This window comes from Cyprinus carpio, chromosome B25 (assembly GCF_018340385.1).
Source record: "Cyprinus carpio isolate SPL01 chromosome B25, ASM1834038v1, whole genome shotgun sequence".
In the NCBI taxonomy this organism is placed as follows: domain Eukaryota; kingdom Metazoa; phylum Chordata; class Actinopteri; order Cypriniformes; family Cyprinidae; genus Cyprinus; species Cyprinus carpio.
Genome location: NC_056621.1, coordinates 17249909 through 17273609, shown reverse-complemented (window position 1 = coordinate 17273609; position 23701 = coordinate 17249909). Strand labels below are relative to the sequence as shown.

Sequence of the window (23701 nt, the reverse complement as noted above, 5' to 3'; positions counted from 1 at the left end):
GCGTATTTGATGAAAACGCGCCATTTGAGGCGATTTGAAACGGTACCTCAGGGTCAGCAAAGACATTTACCCTCTTCAGATAGTGAGGGATTGTTCTGTTTTGTGACAAAAAAAGAGTTAAAAGTACAAGATTTTCAATTTGTATTGGTAACAATTACACGTCAGATTAATTTATCTTGAAAGTTACTTCAATTGTGGTTATACCATGTTTTAATAATGGTAATTAAATCAAATGTTATGCATAGGCTGTTATTTTCATTCACCACAGTATTAACAATGTACTCCAAGGTACCAATAATGGTACAACAGTGGAACATTTTCTAGAAAACCATGGTACTATGTGGTATTTGTTGTTAATGTTAAGAGAAAGACAATACCTTTCTGTGTTTTCAACAAAATGTTTTTGTTAAAAGATAATATTACCATTTTATATGGAAATCTAGATTCTCACGCACAATTACAAGTCCTAATAATTTTATTAACAGCTATTCTTACTTCTAATAATGGTACACTAAAATGAACTGACCTGTGATCAGTGAAATGGCCTTAAATAAGGGAGGATTCCTCAGTCTTTCGACAGTTTAAAGGTCAGTCAAAGAGCAAGGGGTTCAGGTGGAACTGATGTGGATTTGGTGGTTGTCATAATAATTTTGATAAATTAGTGTAATATAAATGACCAAGAAGAGAAACACAGACTTCAGTCAGTTTAGACATTAGGAATTAAATCAGGGATTTGAATCATCAGTATATTAAGGCAATAAAGTGGTCCGATATTTAGATATTAAGTTATGCAAGTCCTACAAAGCATAAGTGAAACCTAACTTGATTTTATTCAAGTAACTTCGAGTTGTAACACCTATATTACCTTTTTTATCCAAGTCATAAATACTACTTAATATGGCTGAATCAATCAAATACATTAGGCTACTTTAAAAAGTCATTTTTAACAATCAGGTAGAATTGTTCTAAAACATTTTAAACATCTGTTTCATGACTTTTTTCCTTTATCTTCACCCAGTGAAGATGAAATTAACTCTGACAAAACAAAGTGTGTCTGAACAACAGTAAAGTAGTTAAAAAGGTGGGAAGATCCACTCAGACAGACCAATGAAATAACATCAGCGGGGCTTTACCTTTGGTTTTGCAATTGAATAGTCAACGGAGAGGCTGTTAACACCGTAGGACAAAAGCACAGACCCTCCACCTCCTGCGAGAGACAAACGAGCACATTCCACAAGCAGCAGGCTTCTAAACCTGACTGTCTTATCTTAATGCACATGGAGCAGCTGTTGAGCTCAATTCTGGAAGTAACGCTGAAGTAGTTTTTTTTAATCAAGAGGTTTTAATGACTTATCCATGAACCAAAAACAATGAAAATACTTTTGGAGGAGACTTAGAGGAATATGCCTAAATAGCTCAGACATAAGCCAATTTGGGATGAGCTGAACAGAATTGAATAAACAGTAATTGAAGTTGCATCTGATTTTCGTCAGTCTGATTCAAACAAAACTCACGAGTCTTTTTGAATGATTCGTTTAAAAACGTGGCTTATAAGAATCATTGTGAATCTCAATAAAAAGATGTTTTGTTGTCAATGTTTTGCAGCACACATTCTTTTTATCTCATCTTATTCAATTCATCAGGCAAGTAACTTGAGTTAAATATGACTGGTTTTGGTGTGGCACTCTAGATTCAAGCGGTGCAGGAAACAGTGCTGCATTGTTTGTGTGATAGGCGACATTTTAAATTTTACTCTTGCGACCTCTTGTGGACTGTCAGGGTTATACATTACCTATTTGAGATTCTCAAACTTGGCCCATCATTTACTAAAAATATACTATAAATACAAAACTAGGGCTGCACAATTAATCAAATTTCTAATCGCGATTACAATTATGGATGCCACAATTACGTGATCGTTCAAAGCGGCAATAAATCGTTCAAAGTCCACTTCTGTTCTGCGTGCTTAAGATGCGTTTTTTCTTTCTACATGTTATCTGAAGGGGTTTTTTCATTATTTTAATTTTAGTTTTAGTATAACATTATAATACCATTCATATTTTTACTTTTTTATAATTTTAAGAAACCAATCCAATGTATAGTTGACATTTGAGGCTTAATACTAGAAAGCACTAAACGTTTTTCAGTTAGAGTTTTTTCAGCTTGTTTATTTTCATATAAAAATATGGTATGCAGTTGCATTAAACAATGGTATAAACATCATTCAATGTAAATTGTGATAATCGTAATTAATAATCGCAATTACAGTTTTCAAGGGAATAATCGACAATTATGGATTGTTGTCATAATCGTGTAGCCCTATACAAAAAAAAAAAAAAAAAAAAAAAAACTGAATAGAACCAGAATACGGTCATTGTGTATTTCTGGGGCTTGATGAGAACCAGTTCATAGCTCTTTATTGTAAACAAAAAATCAGCAAGCCCACAAAAAAACAGGATAAAAGGACTGCACTTATCCTGTAAACTTAGTCCAAGGCTGTTTTGCCCTGCGTTGCCTTCAGCATTTTCCCATGGCAAAAAAACACTTCCTCTAATTTTGAAGAAGGGAAGCCTTTGCAGGCTTAAGTGGAGCACAGATTGTATTTATCCACTTTGTCAACAATAAAGTTCCTTAAGTCATCTGCCTCCTTCTGGAGTGCCTCCAAATCTTTTATCTTTTCCTCTTTTCTTTCAGCTGCAACCAGAATCCTTTTATCCAATTCTGAAACGACATAGTGATAAAGGAAAAAAAATTATATTGCTAACAAGAAATTAACACCTATAGAAATCTGTTAAATCCCAATGCATACTGCTTCTTATGATAATGTACCTTCAATTTCCTTCATTTTAACTTCCACATTTTTAGCCAGTGTTTCTGCCTCTATTGTGATGTTCTTCAGACGCTCGTTAGCCTCTTCATTAACATTCTGGGTTGTGCTATTCAGTTTTAACTTTTCAAACTGCTCTTTCAGTTCCTTGAGATCCTAACAATGGAGGAAAGCAATCCACGTAGAACAGGAATATGCTATATCTTAAGGCAGCTGTAGCATCTTTTAGGTTACTATCAGTACACCATGTTTGAACATTCAACAAACAATTTATTTAAATGAATATATGTATTTGTGCTTGTGAGACTTACCTTTTCGACGTCTTTGGCACTGTCAAGCACTGCATTGGCAGCATCTTTGGCCTCCTTCCCTGAGCTCTGTTCATCTCCGTCTTATTCTTCAAGGTCTTGATTTCATCCAGTAACTTTTTGGCACGAGTTGAATCCAAATTATCCTCAATATTTTTTAGTTTAGGTTCAGTCTGTTTAAAAGTAATAAGGAAATATTGTTATAAAGCAGTTTATTAGGGCAAAAAGGTAGAAACAAGTGCTCTCAAAATAAGTGCATTAAGAGCGAAACAAATCAAAAAGTAAAGAAAGTTACACAATACACGTCTGGAATGATATGAAGGTGAGTAAAAAGTCCTTTAAACATGCATGTATTGTTTAGTAAAATAAACCCATTACCTCATTAACATTCTTCCTGATAATGTCATTGTTTTTTTCAGCCTCATCCAGATCATTGGATATCTTGTCATTGAGCTCTGCTGTATCGTTGAGTGCTTTCTCTATCTCCCTCACATTGATAGCATCGGTTCTGTTCCTGGTTATGCAACAACCAAACAGGATTAGTGGCACTGGTGTCCACAGGTTTAGCTTTATAAAGCACAATAAAATGGTAAAAACTACAGCTTTGACACATTGACTTAATTTCTGCAGCCTCACAAGATTTCTTGGGCCCTCTCCTTCATGTCTTCAGCAATTCTGGCTTGTTTTTTCAAGTGCTCTAGATCATCGTCGAAATTTGTGACATTTGCCAGGATCCTCTTGATGTCCTCTATCATGTCCTTGATCTCATCAGGGGATTTGGGCAGCTGAATGGACAACACAGCTTCGGCCATTTTCTCTATGTCCTCTGGCTTCACCAGCTCATCTGTTAAGGTACAATACTCAACTGAATTTACAGTTTACTATGTGCATTTTATTTTACTCTAAATGTAAATGTGTGGTGGTTTTGCCCTAAATAAAAATGTATTCTTCAGATTCATCCCTCGCATCACATTAAGTTTATACGATTTTCTCTTTGACACAATAGTAGACATTTATCAAAATGTAGACAGGCTGAAAAAATGGCAAACTGTTTGACAGTAGGTTCTATAACTTGCTTATTGAAAAGCAGAAATACAGCAAGCAGTACACAAGGGCAGCTGTGCACAACTTTGTTTCTGAAAACCACTTTTCATGGAGAAGGAAAAAAAGGAAGTCAAACATGTTTTCAAACAGCCGTTCAGAATTTTGTATTCGCTACGTTTTTCATCAAACAACACCAAATACAAGAGAACAGAAATAAGGTTCTGGATTTTTCCTCTGTTATTTACTGTGAGTGCCACCAAGCTGTAGATGTATGTAACAGCAGGGGCTTTGGGCATGTGACCAAAACCACAAATCTTATCAGTTGGCCAGCTTTTGTGATGTTTTGAGAAACACAAGGTAAGTATAAGTGTGAATAAGATTTGAGAGCTATAGCTGATGGCAGGATTACAACAAATAACAACTTAAATTTCAATCTGTTCCTGAATTTACATGCTTGAGAACTACTTTTATGGTACATTTGTCATTGACACTAGTCACTGTCTACTTCTGTTGTATGATAAAGAGAAGCTTGGACTTTTGATTTTGTGCTTCCCAAAATGAAAACACTACTACCGATTTGCCTGAGAGTGGCCTGAGGTGAGTAGATGAAATAACGATCCAGTTTCTTTTTCCTGCCTGGATATGATCAAAGACCAGGCACGCTTTACCAGAAGCTAGCAACTGACTCATTACATGCAGTACCTCTCAAGTAGTTCTTGAGCTTCTCTATGAGGTTCTTGGTTTCAATCTTCTCCTTCTCATATTTGTTCTTAGTCTGATTAATTTTATTCATCAGGTCCTCAGCTTGATCTTTGATGTAATTAGTCATATTTGAGGTGCCCATGAGCTGTAAATACAAAACAGAATGAGGCTTTACTTTTACATGTAAAAATATAAAAAATATAAAAAATATATATTCAAAAGAAACAACCTAAAGTTCCTCTGGAGACCCTAATATAGACACTTTGAACCACAAGGCAAAGATATGCATAAAGTATATGCATTAAAATTATAAAGCAGTAAGGTACTGGTATGTTTTTGACATACCTGTGCATCAGCTTCCTTGAGTTTACTGCGCAGATCAGTAATGTTCTTCTCGGTCATCTCTGCCAGTTTGGAGGCATTGAGGCTGAGGGGTAAACTCCCTTTACAGGCAGGACCCCCGCATATCCCACATGAAGCTCCACCACATTTTGCCTTGTCACATTCTGCATCGCCTGGAGCCCCACAGACCTAAGGCAGAAAATTTGTCACTGCAAAACACATATGTTTCTTCTTCAAATTGCCGAATGACGTTTTACTCTTCATTCACCTTCTCGTTGAGGCCGGCAACACTCAGAGCTTTCACTTTCTTCTCCAGCTTATCCATTTCTCCTATGCGACACTTTGCAAGTTCCACTGTAACATTCTCTCTCGTATTCCTGGAGGCTTCTTGGGCCTTTTTAGCTGCTTCCACTTTCTTCTCACTGTCAGTGAATTCTTCATAGAGCTTTTTGATCGTATTTAAAGTATCTATAGAAATGACACCAACAGTAGTTGCATAATAGCTCACAATTCCTTTAAAAACCAAAATGAAGTGTTATAATGTTCACAAATGGCACTCTGATTCTGCCAAACCAACTTTTCATGTTGGTAATCACTGAGATTTGACTCTTTTCATTTACAAACCATTAATAGCTTTTACATCTGTCACTGGAATCTCTTTTGTCTTCTCCCTGAGATTCTTCAAGAGCGTGTTGAAGTCAAGTCGGATATTGTCGATGTCACTATTGAGCAGTATGGTTGGATCAATAATGATTATGTGTGGGTCAATGGTCTCTGTTTCATTCCTGAGGAGTAAGTAGAGAGACATGTAAGATAAAAGTGGTCATTGTACAAGACTACTATAATCATTCCCAGTTGCATCATTTCAAAAAACATGTTCATCATAGAAGATATTTATGTAATAGTCATTTTAATTATATATTTGAAAAAATTAATAGATTTGGAATAAAAATTAGCATTGTCATTGACCCAGAAATTTTGTCGTATGTCAATTAAATTGTGTAAAATATATTACCTAATGCGTGCCAAGAGCTCCTCTAGTTTTTCTAGCTCATCCTTGGCGGTAACGTTAGCCAGACTCTGCAGCTTGTCCAACAAATTCCTTAAGTTTTGTAGTTCAAATATCGGCCGATCGTTTTCAGGACATGGCCTTATAGTTTCTATCCTCTCAATATCTCGTCTAACATCTGAGACAGTTTTCTCGCCAAGGTGGTAGCAGGCATGGCAGGGTTCACAGGCAGGAAAGTTTGTGTCATGACCTGGGGCGCAGTCATCACAGAAAAGGCCAATCACCCCTGGCTTACACAAACACTCACCCGTGTAAGGGTCACAAGCTGGATAAATGGTCCCCTCCATGTTACAGTCACAAGCTGAACAAAAGATGAAATAATTTTGTTTTAGTCAGCAGACAATGACTTGAAAGAGAACAAAACTCTTGTGTATATTAGCTTACACATGCACTGTATATCTGGGTTTCCAAAGTGATTCGGCCCACACTCGTCACATTTTCTGCCTCCATATTCTGCCTGGCAGAAACACTGGCCTGTGATCTAGAAGGACATAAAGTATAGGTGTGAAGCCTAAAAATCCGTTATAGCCATCCATGTGATGAGACACTTCTTCTAAAGTGAATTTATTGTATGATTGATTATATAAACAGAAGATATTAACCTTGTCGCAGATGTAGTTGAGAGCATGTTCTGGGTCACAATTACATTGCTGGCACCCAGACTCCCCATCCAGGTTCCAGTATCCATCCTCACACTCATTACATAGGGTTCCCTTGACACCTGTGCGACATGGGCACTGGCCAGTTTCCTGGTTACAGAAACAGGGGCTTCCAGCTGGACACTTAGTGTGATCTATCCCCCTCCAGTCACAAGAACACTCTAAGTAGACGATAAAAACATGACATATGTTGTTTATGAAGCCATTGTTTATGAAGGCAAATAAAAACATAATAAATAATAATAAATATCTGTTGCCGAATTTTTTGTCCCATATAAAAAAAACTTCTTTATCCTATCTGTTTTGTAAATGCATGTTATAGATCTGATTGTGAATGATTTGTCGATGTAGTTGTTATTTCTTTTTTTGATTTCATCAAAATGTCAAACTAGATCTGGTGACATAAGCCAGTCATTTACTCCACTTAAACCTCCCCCCTTCCCAATCAACTGCAAGCTCTCACATTCATTTTTGAATGCAACACCCTCAACTCAAACCAAGCAATTAACAGTTTGAGTTTGCCCAATTTTTTCGATAATCCATTTTTTTTCAATAATCAGTTATGATAATAACTGGGATGAACATCACAATAAGGAAGAAAATACATGTTACTATTTCTCCATTTGATTATGACTTCAATATTAAAATGTATGTGTTTATATTTTGGTCCACATTAATAGTTTTTTCTAAGTTAACTATTTCTTAGTTGCTATAATTATTGGTGGAAATACCCACTTTTTGATGTGTTCAAACCGCAGGAACTGGGAACAATTTTAGTTAAAGGAATGCCTTTTGCGGGGACTGAATTTACTTCAGAGTAGGGTATACCCAAGTACAACAGGAACTACCAGTGACGTAAGGGTATGCTGATTGGCTGAACTCGAGCCATATGGCACCCGCCATTTCTAAAAAGCCATGTAAACACAGTTTACTCATGTTCTATACAAGTTAACTCTACGAACATGGAAAAGAGCAATAGATGGGCAAAGCCATCTCCATTCTACAGTTGTTGATATTGTTGAATATCGTGCTATATGACAATGCTGTCAGCTGGCTTATGTCACATCAGAGTTACTACTGGCAGTGTGAATGCAACCAGGAAAATGGGCCTAGGGGAAAATGTAGTTCTCATGGGACCGCCCTGGTGGCTAGTTCCTATAACTACCTGGTGTGAAAGACCCTAAAATGTTTATCATTTGCATTTCATTTGTCATTGTTTTGTAATTAGAAATAGGAAACAAGTGGAATTTGGTTCTTTTTGGTTGTTATATGGGCACATTAACCATATTTTTTTAATGTTTATTGTTTCACCCTGTTTTATGGACTTTGTAAGATGTCCTTGAGTGCCATAAAAGGCGGCTATAAATAAAATGTATAATAATAATAATAATAGAGCAATGTATCATTTTAAACCTGTACCTTTGCAGTCTTGAGCAAACGCATTGCCATAGTATCCACGTTTGCAGCTCTGACAGCGTGGCCCCTCTGTGTTATGTAAGCACTGCAAACATTCGCCAGTTACAGTATCGCATGCTTCACCGTCATGAGGATCAATGTTATTGTTGCAACAACACTCCTTACATTGGCTCCCTGGCAACCTCAGATCACCGTAGTAACCAGGAGCGCAGGAGTCACAGTTTAGGCCTACAACAGTAAGGTAAAATTTATAATAGGCGTTTTTATTTTACAGTGTTGTATCTTTACTTCCCTCACTGTGTGTTACATCAAACAGGTAACTGGAAGACTCTTTAATTGTTTTGGAAATGCTGTGTATGAAAGAGAGAACAAGGACCTGTATGTCCAGGCAGACATTCACAGTATGGAGCTCCAGAGTGTGGATCTTTGTTGCAGGAAATGGCAAAGAAGCGCCCACTTCCATTCACATCTGGACATAAGCATGGCTCACAGGGCTGCCCAGAAACAGGGTCACCAACATAACCATCCTTACACCTGGAATACAAAAATGACCATTAGCATCTTAAAGTGATAGTTTACCCAAAAATGAAAATTCTGTCATTAATTACTCACCCACATGTCATTCCAAATCTGTAAGACCTTCATTCATCTTGAGAACACAAATTAAGTTATTTCTATTATGACCACTCTCTGAAGATTTGAGCATGATAATGGATATAACAGTGTTTATTTATTTGGTCTTGGTGGAATAAATCTGCTATGCTGCTGCTGCTGCTGCTGCTGCTGAATTGCTTTTGCTGTTGGTTATTGCTGTATTTTTGTTTTTTTTATGCACAAAAAGTATTCTCTTAGCTTCATGAAATTAAGGTTAAACCACTGCTGTCACATGGACTATTTTAACAATATCCTTACTACCTTTCTGGGCCTTGAACGTGTCAGTTGCATTGCTGTCTATGCAGGTTCAGAAAGCTCTGGGATTTCATCAGAAATATTTAAATTTGTGTACAAAGGTCGAACAATGGAACAACATGAGGGTGAGTAATTAATGAAACAATTAAAATTTTTGGGTGAACTATCCTTTTAATTGTTAGGATTCATTTATTGTAGTGTAACACTGAAAATGAAAAAATATGATATCGAATCCTCTCTTGCCTTTCACAGTGGGGTCCAGAGGAGTGTTCCCTGCAGTCCAAACAGTCTCCAGTGACCAGGTCACAGATGTCAGCCAACCCGTTGCATTGGCAACGTCTGCACAGGGGAAAACCGTAGTAACCAGGGTTACATCTATCACATCGACGAGCAGTTACTCCTTCTCGACACGAGCATTGACCAGTTGTCTGGTCACAAAGCTCAGCGGTAGAGCCAGATGGATCACAGTCACATTCTAGAGGAGTCAATGACAAATAAGAATGTCCAAGATAAAGAATCTAGTTTATGAAACGTGCCATGTTCTAAAAACATTCTGTTTGTTCTGAATGTTTCTTTGAATAATTTGTTATATCATGTTATGTCTGAATATGAGAATGTGGCTTACGTGAGCAGCCGTCTGGCCCAAGCCCATATGTCAGAGGAGTACAGGAATCACAGCACCGACCAATAACATTAGGTTTGCATTGACACTGTCCACCGAATTTACTGCAAGATGAGGCATACGCTCCAACATGATGACAGTTGCAAGCTGTTGATTTACACAGATGCATATAGTTAATACAAGATAACAAATGCATCATGGAATTAAATGTGTGTGTATATCTGTGATGTAAATTTAGACGATACTCACACACTGCACCATTGTGAATGAAAGCTGACATACTTCCAATAAGTTTCTCACATACTTCAGGAAGGGTGTGCTGTCCTGCCTGTGCGCCCAACTCAATACAGCGGTATTGCTGAAATTGAGCTAGATATGGCTGCGTGCAGAGGTTTGGGAGTGAGTCCACTTTGGGAATGAGGCCCATCTATGGAATAAGGATAAATACATTTACTAAACAAAAGGTATATAATTTTCAATTTAATCTCTTCCAATGATCCTGCAAAAACAAGGTCTGATTGCTTGATATCTTACGGAGTCAATCAGGATGTATGAGGTGATCTGAGGGTCGGCACTGGGCATCTTTCTAAAAGTAATGTCCACATGGTATTTATTACCATCACTGAGGCATATTGGAAGATCCAGTGTGGCTGTCCTGTATGTAAAGAGTTAAATGTAGTTAGATGAAGTAGATCTAGTAATAATTTTACTTGACATGAAAAATGCTTTCAAGAACCTGATCTCTTAAAGGATAGTTCATACAATGAAAGGTAATGGGGTCCAAAACAACATTTGACCCCACTGACTTTTAATGTATGGACAAAATGTCTTTTTTCTATTCTGCAGGAAAAAGAAGATCACACGTTTGGAACAGCATGGGCATAAGTAAACAATACCAGAATTTTCCTTTTTGGGTGAACAATCCCCTTTACTAAATTAGCACTCAACGAAAACCTGTTAAATATATGCAAAATACACTGTACAAAAATCTCACCTTCCAGAGGCTGGAAGAGTAAACATTTTATCAGACGGGTCATTCAGACAACGTCTATCACCTGATCCAAAAGATACAATGTTCAGAATAGCTGTCCAGTCATCGGTGGACTGCAAAGATAACATTTTGAGTACATAAATGTGAAATGGACCACAACATTTCAAACAAACACTGACATTCAAATATTTAATGAAAAGACTGGCTGACCTCTGGTTCATAGCGGACAACTACATAGTAGTGAAGAGTAGCTGGTATATTTCTGACATTAAATCTAAGTCCAGCCCCATCCTGAACTCGCACAAAACCCGGTCCAGTCCAAGTGATGGGCTGATCTGGGGTGCGCTGTCGCAGGATGATCTGAAGAGATGAGCCTGGTTCAAAGGGGATTGTCCTCTGCACAGCAATGACGAAGACAATCACATTCAATTTTGTGACAATGTAACTTGGACACATTGTTTATCTGACAGTTCAAACTTTACCTGGCCTTGTCTTCGAGTTCGCAGTTTCTCACGCCTGACCACTACAACCCTGCCATTACTGATCTTGAAGTCATAACCTCTTTGTCTGTAGTAGTGCTCACAGATGGGTAGTGTGAAATGGGGGTTGTATGGTGTCGGAGACGGCTTTACTGTTGGGGGTTCAGTTTCTTTATATGGTGTTGGGAAGGGTTTTGGGGCAGAGGGGCAGAGAGGGAGATTGGTTGGACGAACAGGTATCTGTTCCGGGGGGTAGACCAATGGAGGGGCTTGTATAAATGGAGAAATTGCCATCTGTGGAAGCGGAAATGAACCTAAGTCATGAGGGTTTCTTCATTCTTATGAATGATTAAGAATATAATTTAGTACAAAAATCACATCCCAGTCTCTCACCAGAGGTGCTGCATGTTCAGCCTCATAGATATAGAAATCAAGAGGGGCCAGGAAATATCCAGGGGCCGGCTCACTACATGTGAGGCCTACCATGTTAGGCCTGCATTCACACTGGCCATCCACTGAGGAACATCTGTGTGAATATGCACATACAGACTTGTAAACAATTAATCTGTGTGTTTTTTTTTTTCTTTCAGAAAAGTAACTGTACTGTAGTATCATACTCAGTTCTCAATGCCCCTCCAATGTCACAGTCGCAGGGTAAGCAGCCATAGACTGTGTTTCCCAGACCCCAGTAACCTGGCTGGAAAATTGGTCAACAAAGCGGAATATTAACATTTCCAAGCATTAATGACTATTTAAGTTTATATCCTTGTGGTCTAATGGAGAGGTTCAGCTCACCAGACACTGATCGCACTGTGGGCCGAAAGCAAATGGCTCGCAGATGCATGTTCCAGTTGTTTGATCACAAGGGTTGCCAGTGCGTATAGTTCCCATGAAATTACACCTACACACTGGACATGTATAAATATGAGGCGCCGCGTAGGATTTAAATCAAACTTCGCTTATGAATACATGTATAAAACACGTGCATATACACCTATACATTACTCACATATACAAGCATACTACGGGACGTTCACAAATACATATATGAAATACACATGCACACTAATATGAAATCGATACCAATACATATAATGTTAACAATGCATGCATACACACTTGTGAATAACTTGCGTATACATATAAACTTGACGCGTGCATACACCAAAAGACACTCGCATATATGTATAAGCTCGATCCATGCATATACACCTACACACACTCGCGCATACATATAAACTCGCTGCATACCAACACAACTGCACATACTCGCATATACATATAAACTTGATCCGTGCATATACACCTATTAAACACTCGCACATAAAGTGTAAACTCGATGCGCGCATACACATCCATAAAACACTCGCGCATACATAAAAAATAACATTTACTAACGTATACAGTTCAGATAAGAAAGACACATGCTTTATTTGTGTTCATATATATATGCAAGTGATTTCGTATGTAGATGTGTGTGAACTTTTCAGTTTTTTCAGTTTCAGTTTAACGGAAGGCATTTCAGTGTAAACGGAAGGCATTTCAGTGTAAAAGGAAGGCATTTCAGTGTAAAAGGAAGGCATTTCAGTGTAAACGGAAGGCATTTCAGTGTAAAAGGAAGGCATTTCAGTGTAAAAGGAAGTCGTTAAAGCGTGAACGGAAGTAACCTGTCTATATACCGCATTTGCAATCATGGATAGGGATCGTTCTACAACTGAAGCAATTAGCATTTTGCGAAATGTTCTTTCTTCGCCCGCTATTATAATAACACGCAAACGATGCCAACATCATCCGCCGGTTGAGTTCACGGACCATAATATCACACTCGACAGCAGTTAATTGGCAGTCTCGATCTAGAAAAAGGTGAGAATTTAACTTCTATGCAATCTTCATGAAATAGCTGCAAACGCTATGCAAATTACACACACACAGAGAGAGTAAAATGTCCTGCCTCTATAGTTAAAAAATATAAAATGTGTTCCAAACTAAGTCCCAGTTTCAATAGTGAGTTTACCCATTTTCAGAATTAAGGATGTCAAGAAATTTTAAATGTGATTAATTAAAGTTTGCTTTTTTGTTAAGCTGTATTTGTTTTTACAGGCCAAGGACACAATACCATCGGACTTTTAATAATGATGTTATACTGTTGACCTCTCCTGACGATAATGTAGTAGTAAAGCAAAAGAAAAAACTGCACTTGCATGAGATTGGACACATATTAAATGCGTTTGAATTTGACAAAACATGGGATAGAAATCATAGAAAAAGCGCCACATGATTTAAGGTAAACAATATATATTTTTAAGATGTTATAGTTATTGTAAATGTTTTACTGTGTGATGTATTATTTAAGGGTTTGTTAGGGGTTTATTTATGAAGGGTATTACAGTAAACTTTTGAATGGGGTCACTTTTATAAATTCAGTTATTAGTTTGTCTTGTAGAGTATATGTAAACATCTCATGTGAAATAGCTTATTCTGGACAGAACTAAAAAAAAAAAAAAAATGCAATTTTCATTATCCCTCAAATTTTGTTTCAACTATTAATATTTTGCACATTCTGCAAAGGGTATGTAAACTTATGAGGGAGGTTGTGGCCTAATGGTTAGAGAATCCAAAAGGTTGTGAGTTCAAGTCTCGGGCCGGCAGGGATTGTAGGTAGGAGGAGTGAATGTACAGCGCTCTCTCCACCTTCAATACCACGACTGAGGTACCCTTGAGCAAGGCACCGAACCCCCAACTGCTCCCCGGGCGCCGCAGCATAAATGGCTGCCCACTGCTCTGGGTGTGTGTTCATGCTGTGTGTGTGCACTTTGGATGGGTTAAATGCAGAGCACGAATCCCGAGTATGGGTCACCATACTTTGCTGTATGTCACGTCACTTATGAGTACAACTGTATATGGCCTAAAATAACCCTAAACCCTATAAGGAAGCCCATATGGGAAAGAAAAAAAGTAAATCAATTAAACTTCATAACAAAAAAAAAACACACACACACACACACACTCCAGTCTTACCAAGAGTAGTGGTCTTAAGGGATTTACATACAAGGCCTTCAGCTTGAACACCTTTAAAATCAAGCTGCTATCCAGTTCCTGACCTTCACTTAAGGTGTAATGAGCTTGTATGGGATACATCCCATAAGTATTTCCAAACTGCACACAATTAAACCAGTGGTACTAATAAACCCTTAAATAATACATCACGCAGTAAAAAACATTTACAATAACTAACATCTTTAAAAAAAAAAAAAAAAACATTTACCTTAAATCATGTGGCTCTTTTTCTTTGATTTTTCTTTCTTAAAACCGTTCTATCCCATGCTTTGTCAAATTCAAAGGCATTTAATATGTGTCCAATCTCATGCAAGTGCTGTTTTTTTTTCTTTTGCTTTACTACTACATTATCGTCAGGAGAGGTCAACAGTATAACATCCTTATTAAAAGTCAGATGGTATTGTGTCCTTGGCCTGTAAAAACAAACACAGTTTAACAAAAAGCAAACTTTAACCACATTTAAATTGCTTGACATCCTTAATTCTGAAAATGGCAAAGCTCGCTATTAAAACTGGGACTTAGTTGGGAACACTTTTTATATTTTTTAACTATAGAGACAGAACATTTTATTCTCTCTTTCTGTGTGTGTGTAATTTGCATAGCGTTTGCAGCTATTTCATGAAGATTGCATAGAAGTTAAATTCTCACCTTTTTCTAGATCGAGACTGCCAATTAACTTACTGCTGGCAAGTGTGATATGAACTTTGCCGGCGGATAATGTTGACATCGTTTGCGTGTTATTGATGCTTTTGTATACCAGGGGTAGAAGGCCGAAACAAAGTTTGCGATTCAGATTGTGTTTCTGACTGCAGTTGAGCAGGCAACACATTCAATTCATCTGAATTGGTAATTGATCTTATAATAGTGGGCGAAGAAAGAACATTTAGCAAAATGCTAATTGCTTCAGTTGTACCACGATGCCTGTCCATGATTGCAAATGCGGTATATAGACCATATAGACAGGTTACTTCCGTTCACGCTTAAACGACTTCCTTTTAAACTGAAATGCCTTCCGTTTACACTGAAATGCCTTCCTTTTACACTGAAATGCCTTCCGTTTACACTGAAATGCCTTCCGTTTACACTGAAATGCCTTCCGTTTAAACTGAAAAGTTCACGCACATCTACATACGAAATCACTTGCATATATATATGAACACAAATAAAGCATGTGTCTTTCTTATCTGAACTGTATACGTTAGTAAATGTTATTTTTTATGTATGCGCGAGTGTTTTATGGATGTGTATGCGCGCATCGAGTTTACATTTATGTGCGAGTGTTTAATAGGTGTATATGCACGGATCAAGTTTATATGTATATGCGAGTATGTGCAGTTGTGTTGGTATGCAGCGAGTTTATATGTATGCGCGAGTGTGTGTAGGTGTATATGCATGGATCGAGCTTATACATATATGCGAGTGTCTTTTGGTGTATGCACGCGTCAAGTTTATATGTATACGCAAGTTATTCACAAGTGTGTATGCATGCATTGTTAACATTATATGTATTGGTATCGATTTCATATTAGTGTGCATGTGTATTTCATATATGTATTTGTGAACGTCCCGTAGTATGCATGTATATGTGAGTAATGTATAGGTGTATATGCACGTGTTTTATACATGTATTCATAAGCGAAGTTTGATTTAAATCCTACGCGGCGCCTCATATATAAATGAATGAAAAAGGATCAGATAAAAAGTTTTAAGCAAATGCACACCTTCTGCAAGTAGGTAAATGCAAAAAGCCTTAGCTATTCAAACAAATTTTAAGACATTATTGAGTAAGAAATGTGCCAATTGAGTCCCATTCTGTGGGTGAAAGAACACTTACACTGACAGCCACTAGGGTCGTCCCGGTTGAACCCGTAGAACCCAGACTTGCAGCGGTCACAGCGCTCTCCTTCAACATTCTGTTTACACACGCACTGGCCAGTCACTGGATCACACAGACCACGGTCCACTGAGCCATCAGGATTACATTCACAAGCTGGATAGGAAACATCAGAAAGATAAGGCCTTTCCTAATGGAGAATGCTGTACAACTTCTTGTCCAGGCCCTAGTCATTTCTAGTCAGGACTACTTCAATGCTCTTTCTGGCTGTACTTCATCATGTGCAATCAAGCCTCTACAAATGATTCAGAACGCAGCAGCTCGACTGGTCTTCAATGAGCCCAAAATGGCCCACCTCTTTTTATCTCTCTGCACTGCCTACCAGTTGTAGCTCGCATTGATTTCATGATCTTAATGCTTGCTTATAGATCTGCAATGGGCTCTGCACCCAACTACTTCCACTAGCTCTAACAAGTCTACATCCCTTCCAGACACTTAAGGTCAGTAAGTTAGTGAAGCCTTGTGTTACCAACGCAGAGAGGCACAAAATCACTTTCTGGTGACCCTCATCCATAATGCTAAATCCAAGACAATATTCACAAGACATTAAATGAAATGAAAACTCATCTCTTCTGGGAGGACTTAAATGCATCTTTAAAAGTTTAGTTTTTTTTATTTTTTTTTTGCCTATTTATAATGAATCGCTTCTTGGATTGCTCATTTGTAAGTCACTTTGGATAAAAGCATCTGCTAAATGAATAATTGTAAACATCTAAGTACCCTTTCCACTGGAATGGAATGATTATTTTAGAGGACAACAATAAAAAACATACAATAGAATAATTTCGTTGTGCATCTAGAGGATTTTATTGTTCACCAGGTCACTCACGTATACAGGCATTGGGGTCGTCCATAGAGCGTTGAGGGTCCTGGTAGTAATATGGCCCACACAGATCACACTGGGGTCCAGCACGATTGTTTCTGCAGTCATCACACATACCACCACTAACCCCACCAGTGGCCAGATAGCGTGCTAAGTCAAAGTGACACTTCTCTGAATGGCCATGGCAGTAACACCCTAAAACATTAAAGGAAAAGTTACATATGGCTTTTCATTGTTATTCCCAGTGTTTTAATGAGTTCCTCCAGCCATTTAAATTGTCTTTTGTGTTTTAAACTATCCACAGTCTAGCTAAGTGCCACTTACTTCTGCAAACATCCGAGTCTGTTTTTCCACCTGGCCTCCAGGGGGCATCATGGTAGAAGTCTTGACAGCGCTCACAGTTGAACCCTGCAGTGTTGTGTTGGCAAACACATTTAGCATGTACTTGAGCAAAGACAGAAAAAAGCAAATATCAAAAGATTGTAAAACAAACAATCATTTTAAAGCATATAAAGTTTCTTTAAACAAAGCTAGTAATTTAAGAATAAAAACAGGCACCTATAAAAGCAGAGCAAAGGCTTTCTACTACACTAAAGCATGACAGGTAGTAATTATTGTTAACTGCCCTATAAAGAAAAAATACATTCATGCATATTTTTCAGAAATGGTGTAAAGTACAAAGAATGTGACTATACTTAAAAGTCCTTCCTCAAAAATGTGGAAGAAATGTTAATGAAAATGAACCGTTTCGAAAGTACTTGAGACTTTTCCTGACTTTAGTAATCTGAGCACAGTATGAGACATTAAGATCCCTTCTGAAAATGTAAAGAAGATTCTTAGAGGAGACTATCTGAGGTCAGGAGAAATGTAATGTCTCCATTAATCTCCAATTAATCTCAATGCTGTCTAGGAGAAACAGTTCAGATATTAAGGAGGTCTCATATGTGCTTTTCCTTTTTAGCAGGAGTATGCTCACCATGCCAGGCTCAGTAAAGGTATCTCCACGTGCGCCATCCATGGGAATGCACTGACTGGCATGGCCATTGCAGAAGCAGCTCCCCCGAACCACCATCTCATAGAGAGCATAATAGTACTTATCCTGTGGGTTCCTCCTCCGTCGCATGAGCAACGTGTCGCCCAGGGTGATCAAACGGGTAAAGTTTACTCGCAGGTTCGTCAGGGTGATCAGCTCTGAGGACCATAAGAAGTATTGCTGTTTAAGAATGTACTGAAACCATATCGTGTTATCGATATTAGATATTTTAAAGTATCAGTATTGGCTGTAACATGAATATCTATTGTCTTATTGATATCGGCCAAAATTTAAATATCAGTGCATTAGTTATGATTTGGGTCCTGAAAAGGAAAAGCAGGTGCGAACCAGTGGAACAAATTATGTTATGACAAGTTTGAATAGTGTACATTTTCTTTACAGGGAATTTTTCAAAGTGTCTAGCTCACAATGAGCTCATCATTAAGATATCGAGGCCTTTTGCTTGTTGGACATGCCTTTAGGCATCAACATGCCTTGACATTTATATTACTGTCATATTTCTAAAAGAAACAAAACATCTTCAAACAAGACATGAACCTTGTATAGTAGGGTCGTAAGGATCATGGATGTCAAAAGTGGGATCCAAGGCTTTCAACACCACCTGGAAGAAAAGCTAAGTTAGACTGAACCTGATTTGTATGTTGACAAGTAATTAAACAGATTGGATCAATTCAGGATTGCTCTGTGACTATACCTCTCCATCGGTGGACGGCTCTGCCCCAGAGTAGCGACTATCACAGATAAGGTCATCGATACTGTCTGCTGGCCCCTCAGAGACACCGGGGAAAGAGTTAGCACAGTCTTCCGCAAAGTAACGGAAAACCTTCCAGGTTCTCCCAAAGTCTTTCGACCTCTCGACCAACATGGCAGCAGGCCGAAAACTCTGTTTGAGAGCATTTGTTATCAAAAAATATCAATGAATTCAAGTTTTTAAATGAGATACATGGAAAGCACTGAACATACCTTGAACGTCAATATCAGATGACTAAACCGAAACATTGATTCCAGATCCAACTGAATGCTGACTTCATGGACACCTGGAATTTTTAAATGAAGCAAAATTAAGTCTAAATTCGGAGTAACAGCAGAATTGTACTGAAATTAAGATCATGCAAAGAAGTTCGCTTGAGGAACGCACCATTCTCGGACTGCCACCAGCTCATCTTGTGTTCAGGTTGGAAGGTGGTGATGATGTTCTCTACGCGGTGGCTGTTGGGATTGTGGTGGAGATTGTAGGGGCTCCTGGAGTCACAGATGAAGCACTTCTGCTCATTCTGAGTTTTTAGATAAAGGACAATAATGTCTTTTAAATGGCAATAATTTTAGTGTGATGAACAGAATGAAATTTGTTTTTCTGCTCCATTAACAGTTATGGCTGGTCAACCAAATCAGTCAGATTCATGGATAAATCATTTAGGGATGCATCTCTCATCATGTTGCTAGTTAGTCTCTGGTCTGCTAGTGCTGTGTGTGTTCATATATTTTGGTGGAGGCGTGGCTTTGGAGAGTGATTTGCAGGAAGGGTGGGATCTTATGCTTTCAAAGCTAGCTTACTATTGCTAGCCTCTCTTCGAAATCGCCTACCCTACCTTTAGCTACCACCTTGCGGTGCATAGTTGGAGAAATTAACTAGCTGATCTTGACTGATTCCAGAAACCGTAGTAACTTTCTTGCACATCTTTCTTTCGAACCATGTTGGTTCAACAATATACAGTTACAGGTTGTTAATGACGTCAAGTAGGTGCTGTAGTAATAACTTTAGCTAATAAGCATTTTGAGATCAAATTAATGTCAGATTATAATTATAAATAACAAGCAGGACTACTTTGATATGTTTTGTTCTCTGTTGTTTTGCTTTATTTCCAGATTTTTTTATTTAATCACAGGTTCCCCAGATACCAGGGTGCTTTCATTTTCTTGGCAAACTGAAATAGTTCAAATTTCTTTGTTGGAACTATGGTTTTGTGAAATACAGAATGTTGGTAATGAAGGAATGTTCAACCATAGTTGCTTAACAATGCTTAAGTGAAATTAACCCCAACCAGTTTTTGATCAGGATCAAAAACTGATGATTCAGAAAACAATGATGTGTTCAAAGATTTCTCATGAACTCGCCAAGGAGAGTAAGGATGGATGGCAAGATTGTAATTGAATAAGGACTTATATTTCAGTCTGTTCTTCACACCAAACCAGTGAATGCTTTCAGAATACTTGGAATATAGTGCTTTTAGACTACTTATTGGGTTTACTTTGGAGCTTGACAGCCACAGGCTTCATTCACTTTTATTATACTGAAAAGTCCCACCACGATGTTCTTCCAAAAAAAAAATCACCTTTTGTGTTCCATGGAAGAAATAAACTTCAATGGGTTTAGAACAACATGAGAAAATAAACAAATAAAGACAGAATTTACTGAGTGAATTATTCTTTTAAAAACTTCATACACTAGGGAGTATGTTGCAGAAGCTCCTGCAGTAATGTATTATTCTATGTAATTAGTATCTCCTGGCAAAAATTCACAAGGATTTCCTGAATATAGTAGGGACAATGATGGGGGATATGCGGGGGTATGTCTTTGTTGCAGGCATGTATGAACAAGAGCTGTCCATCACATCAATAATCTCATTTTAACACCAACCCGAAATGCATTCAGTGTTTTTACAGCTTCCTTTTATTTATACCACTTGTTATTGGAAGCACTATTGCGGTGGGCTCTTCAGACCAAGAAAAGTAGTGTAAATATACAAAATAATTGCTGAACGACACACCCACATACCAGCTTTATCACCTGTATAGACAGGGCCGGGGGTATGAGGCGGGAGGAAAGGGGAATATGGAATCAGCCATAAATTAGTCTTGTGACAAGGAAGAGGTAATGACCTATACGACAGCTCAGGGAGGCACATCACAACTTGTCTTTAGTAGGTATTACCCAAAGGGTCAGCTAGAGTGCTGTCAATCCACACTGAAAAAAAGGGGGAAAAAGCATGCCGTGTCTTTTTAATCTCAGTGTGGTTGCTGAAAAGAGACCACTTTGGGATAGAACTGTATTCTGGGTAGTTTGGACTGGGAAGAAGTTATGCAAATATGTCTGAGAAAACTGTACTCGGAGTCCTGAGGGAAAGGTATATGCTTGAGGGTTCAAGGATTTGGGAATTTACAACCTTGAATTTCAAAATGAAGTGTAGTAATAAAAAACAAGGGAAGCCTTTCCCTGCAAACCCAACAAGCAATGCTCTGGGAGCAACTCATCGAATCTACTATTTCTGGTTTAATACTCGTAAGACATACATATTTTAAACCACATCACTGACATTCAGACCTCTTGAAGTGTTGCTCTTTTGACAACTGACCTCTAGGTATCCCAGGATGCAATAGTTTTGTGGTCTGTAGAGTCCACAGGTTGAAGAAGCCTTGAGCTGGGCGGCACGGCCCACCATGAGGTCACCGAGGTTAGGATAACATGAATTCCCCACACATTCGTCCTGGAGGCGGACTGGAGCAGCTATCACTGCAAATCACAAAGGTTCAGTTATACCAGGTTTTACATTAGCTAAGCTTCAAGTAATAAAGTTGCATATTGATGACTCAACCTGTACTAAAAAATGTTCTCCAATCAAATGCTTTCTAGACAGAGAAAGCCTCTCCCCTCAATTAACCTGCTATTGGCTAGCAGCAGCAAGCAGGAAATCATGAAACTAAAGCCTATTGGCTGTTTAATAAAGGGAGGTTATTTACAAACCATCCAAACACCTGATTCATTTCTAATATTATGACTAAGTAGCATTAAATTGTAAATAAATTAGGCTACAGATCCATCTTTGAATTCTGATTGGTTGACAACTTTTGACAACGTTTAATTCAGGTGCGAAAAGAATTAATATCTATAGCGGATGGTCACAGAGAGATTTGAGAGTGCACAGGACACAGTTTGAGTGAGAGGAGTGATAAGCTTTAAGTGCGCGCACTCTCTTCAGGTGAGAGCAGCGTGTATCTGAGCGCGCACGTCTGGTTTTGTGCAAGAGCAAAGGAAATCCGCGTACTCTTAGACGAACAACTCGTGGACAGATTTTATTTTTCATTTTTTTGTGCATTTAATCTCACATGCCAACAAACCACTGCGCAAAAATAACGATTCTTGGCAATAGAGTTCAAGTGGCAAAGCTGAGCTGTGGATCCATTTGAAACGAGGCTGCAATTTGCAGCTTAAAAGTAACTATCGCCTGGTTTACTTCACTAATTTTTAGGAATAAAAACAGGATACTTAACAAAAAATGTTAAAAGTATGAGCCAGAACAATTGCTAAATTACATGATTTGCTGAAACTTGCTTTGTGATGGAAATTAAAGAGAAATATGTTGAAAAATATACAATGAAAGACAACTTGTGCATGTTAGAGGATTCAAGTGTCAACAAGTGGGGAAAAATTCAATCCAAGGGTGGCAAGTGATCACATGTTTTCCATGAATGGGCTCATAGGGTAATTTCACTGTCAGCTTCCAGCAATGTCAAAGACTTGAGCAGACTTACAGAGGAGCAGGAACGCCGATGTCTCCAATCGGATCAGCATAGCTGGACCTATAGGACAAACGGGTGTGTGAGGAGAGAGAAAGGATGAATGAATGAATGGAGGAGGAGGAATGTGATACAAAATCAATGTGAGAGATATGTCTCAATAAATGCAGCCCTTGCCGTAAGGTTCACTACCGGTTTAATTAAAGCAAGATCTAAAAAACATTTTTCTCATTGACTAATCTGCAATCAACATGTCAAGTACAAGCAATCAGATAAACACCTCTCAGAAGTGACTGAGGACATCTTGACTGCATTCATCAACACTTTATCTGCACTGTTAATCAGAATTTATCTGGATATCTGTATTTGAATTTTATCATTTAGTAGGATATGAAAAAAGTTTTTAGATAGATAGATAGAGCAAGCTTCATTTTAAGGACAATTTTGGGACTGCTGGGTCCTGAAGCAAACTTCAGTAGTGTGAGATGAGCCTGTAATTTGATCAGTTTCAGTATGTCTATGAAACAAAGAGGAAGAGTCTTTTTTTCCAGAGCATAGATCATTCACCACAATGCACTAGTCCAGTTTCATTCAAGAAAAGCCACAATGTATTTACGTGACAACAGCCCTGGGAGTACAGGTGGGCTTCTGTTTAAGTCTCACTTGTGATGAAACAGCGAATTTAAAACATGCAAGAACAAGACAGTCATTATAGCATTAGATTTGCTTTTAAGCAATGCAACACAGCAGAACAAAACTGGAATTGCCGAAATGTAATTGTCATGCAACTAAGGCCTGCCATCATAGCAGGTACTTCATAAATATCAACCAAACTGATAATATTACTTAGTTGGTTTTATGTTTTAGAAACTAATATTTTATTTTATTTTTAAAAATGCCAAATTGTAAAATTCTACTCTCTACTTCAAAGATCAACAAAATTGTGCTAAAATGTACTATAATATTACGTATCTGGATAGGACAGTTTAT

At 38.0% G+C, this 23701-nt stretch overlaps 1 protein-coding gene across 1 annotated transcript in view; it reads right to left on the bottom strand.

Annotated features, from left to right (window-relative positions):
• Window positions 1-2154: 2154 nt before the first annotated feature.
• lamb4 (laminin, beta 4) overlaps window positions 2155-23701 on the bottom strand; it is a 23543-nt gene continuing 1996 nt past the window's right edge. The window contains 35 exon segments of the mRNA XM_042752539.1: window positions 2155-2721; window positions 2830-2983; window positions 3139-3200; window positions 3203-3308; window positions 3514-3649; window positions 3772-3979; window positions 4882-5026; window positions 5227-5412; window positions 5492-5691; window positions 5848-6008; window positions 6239-6593; window positions 6677-6773; window positions 6895-7112; window positions 8371-8595; window positions 8744-8901; window positions 9520-9751; window positions 9902-10045; window positions 10148-10325; window positions 10433-10553; window positions 10893-11002; window positions 11100-11285; window positions 11372-11662; window positions 11762-11894; window positions 11986-12065; window positions 12164-12276; window positions 16260-16415; window positions 17149-17337; window positions 17467-17587; window positions 18119-18333; window positions 18734-18797; window positions 18891-19079; window positions 19160-19233; window positions 19335-19470; window positions 21550-21707; window positions 22727-22774. Of these exon segments, the coding sequence (XP_042608473.1) occupies window positions 2582-2721; window positions 2830-2983; window positions 3139-3200; window positions 3203-3308; window positions 3514-3649; window positions 3772-3979; window positions 4882-5026; window positions 5227-5412; window positions 5492-5691; window positions 5848-6008; window positions 6239-6593; window positions 6677-6773; window positions 6895-7112; window positions 8371-8595; window positions 8744-8901; window positions 9520-9751; window positions 9902-10045; window positions 10148-10325; window positions 10433-10553; window positions 10893-11002; window positions 11100-11285; window positions 11372-11662; window positions 11762-11894; window positions 11986-12065; window positions 12164-12276; window positions 16260-16415; window positions 17149-17337; window positions 17467-17587; window positions 18119-18333; window positions 18734-18797; window positions 18891-19079; window positions 19160-19233; window positions 19335-19470; window positions 21550-21707; window positions 22727-22774 (5489 nt within the window). The 3' untranslated portion in view covers window positions 2155-2581.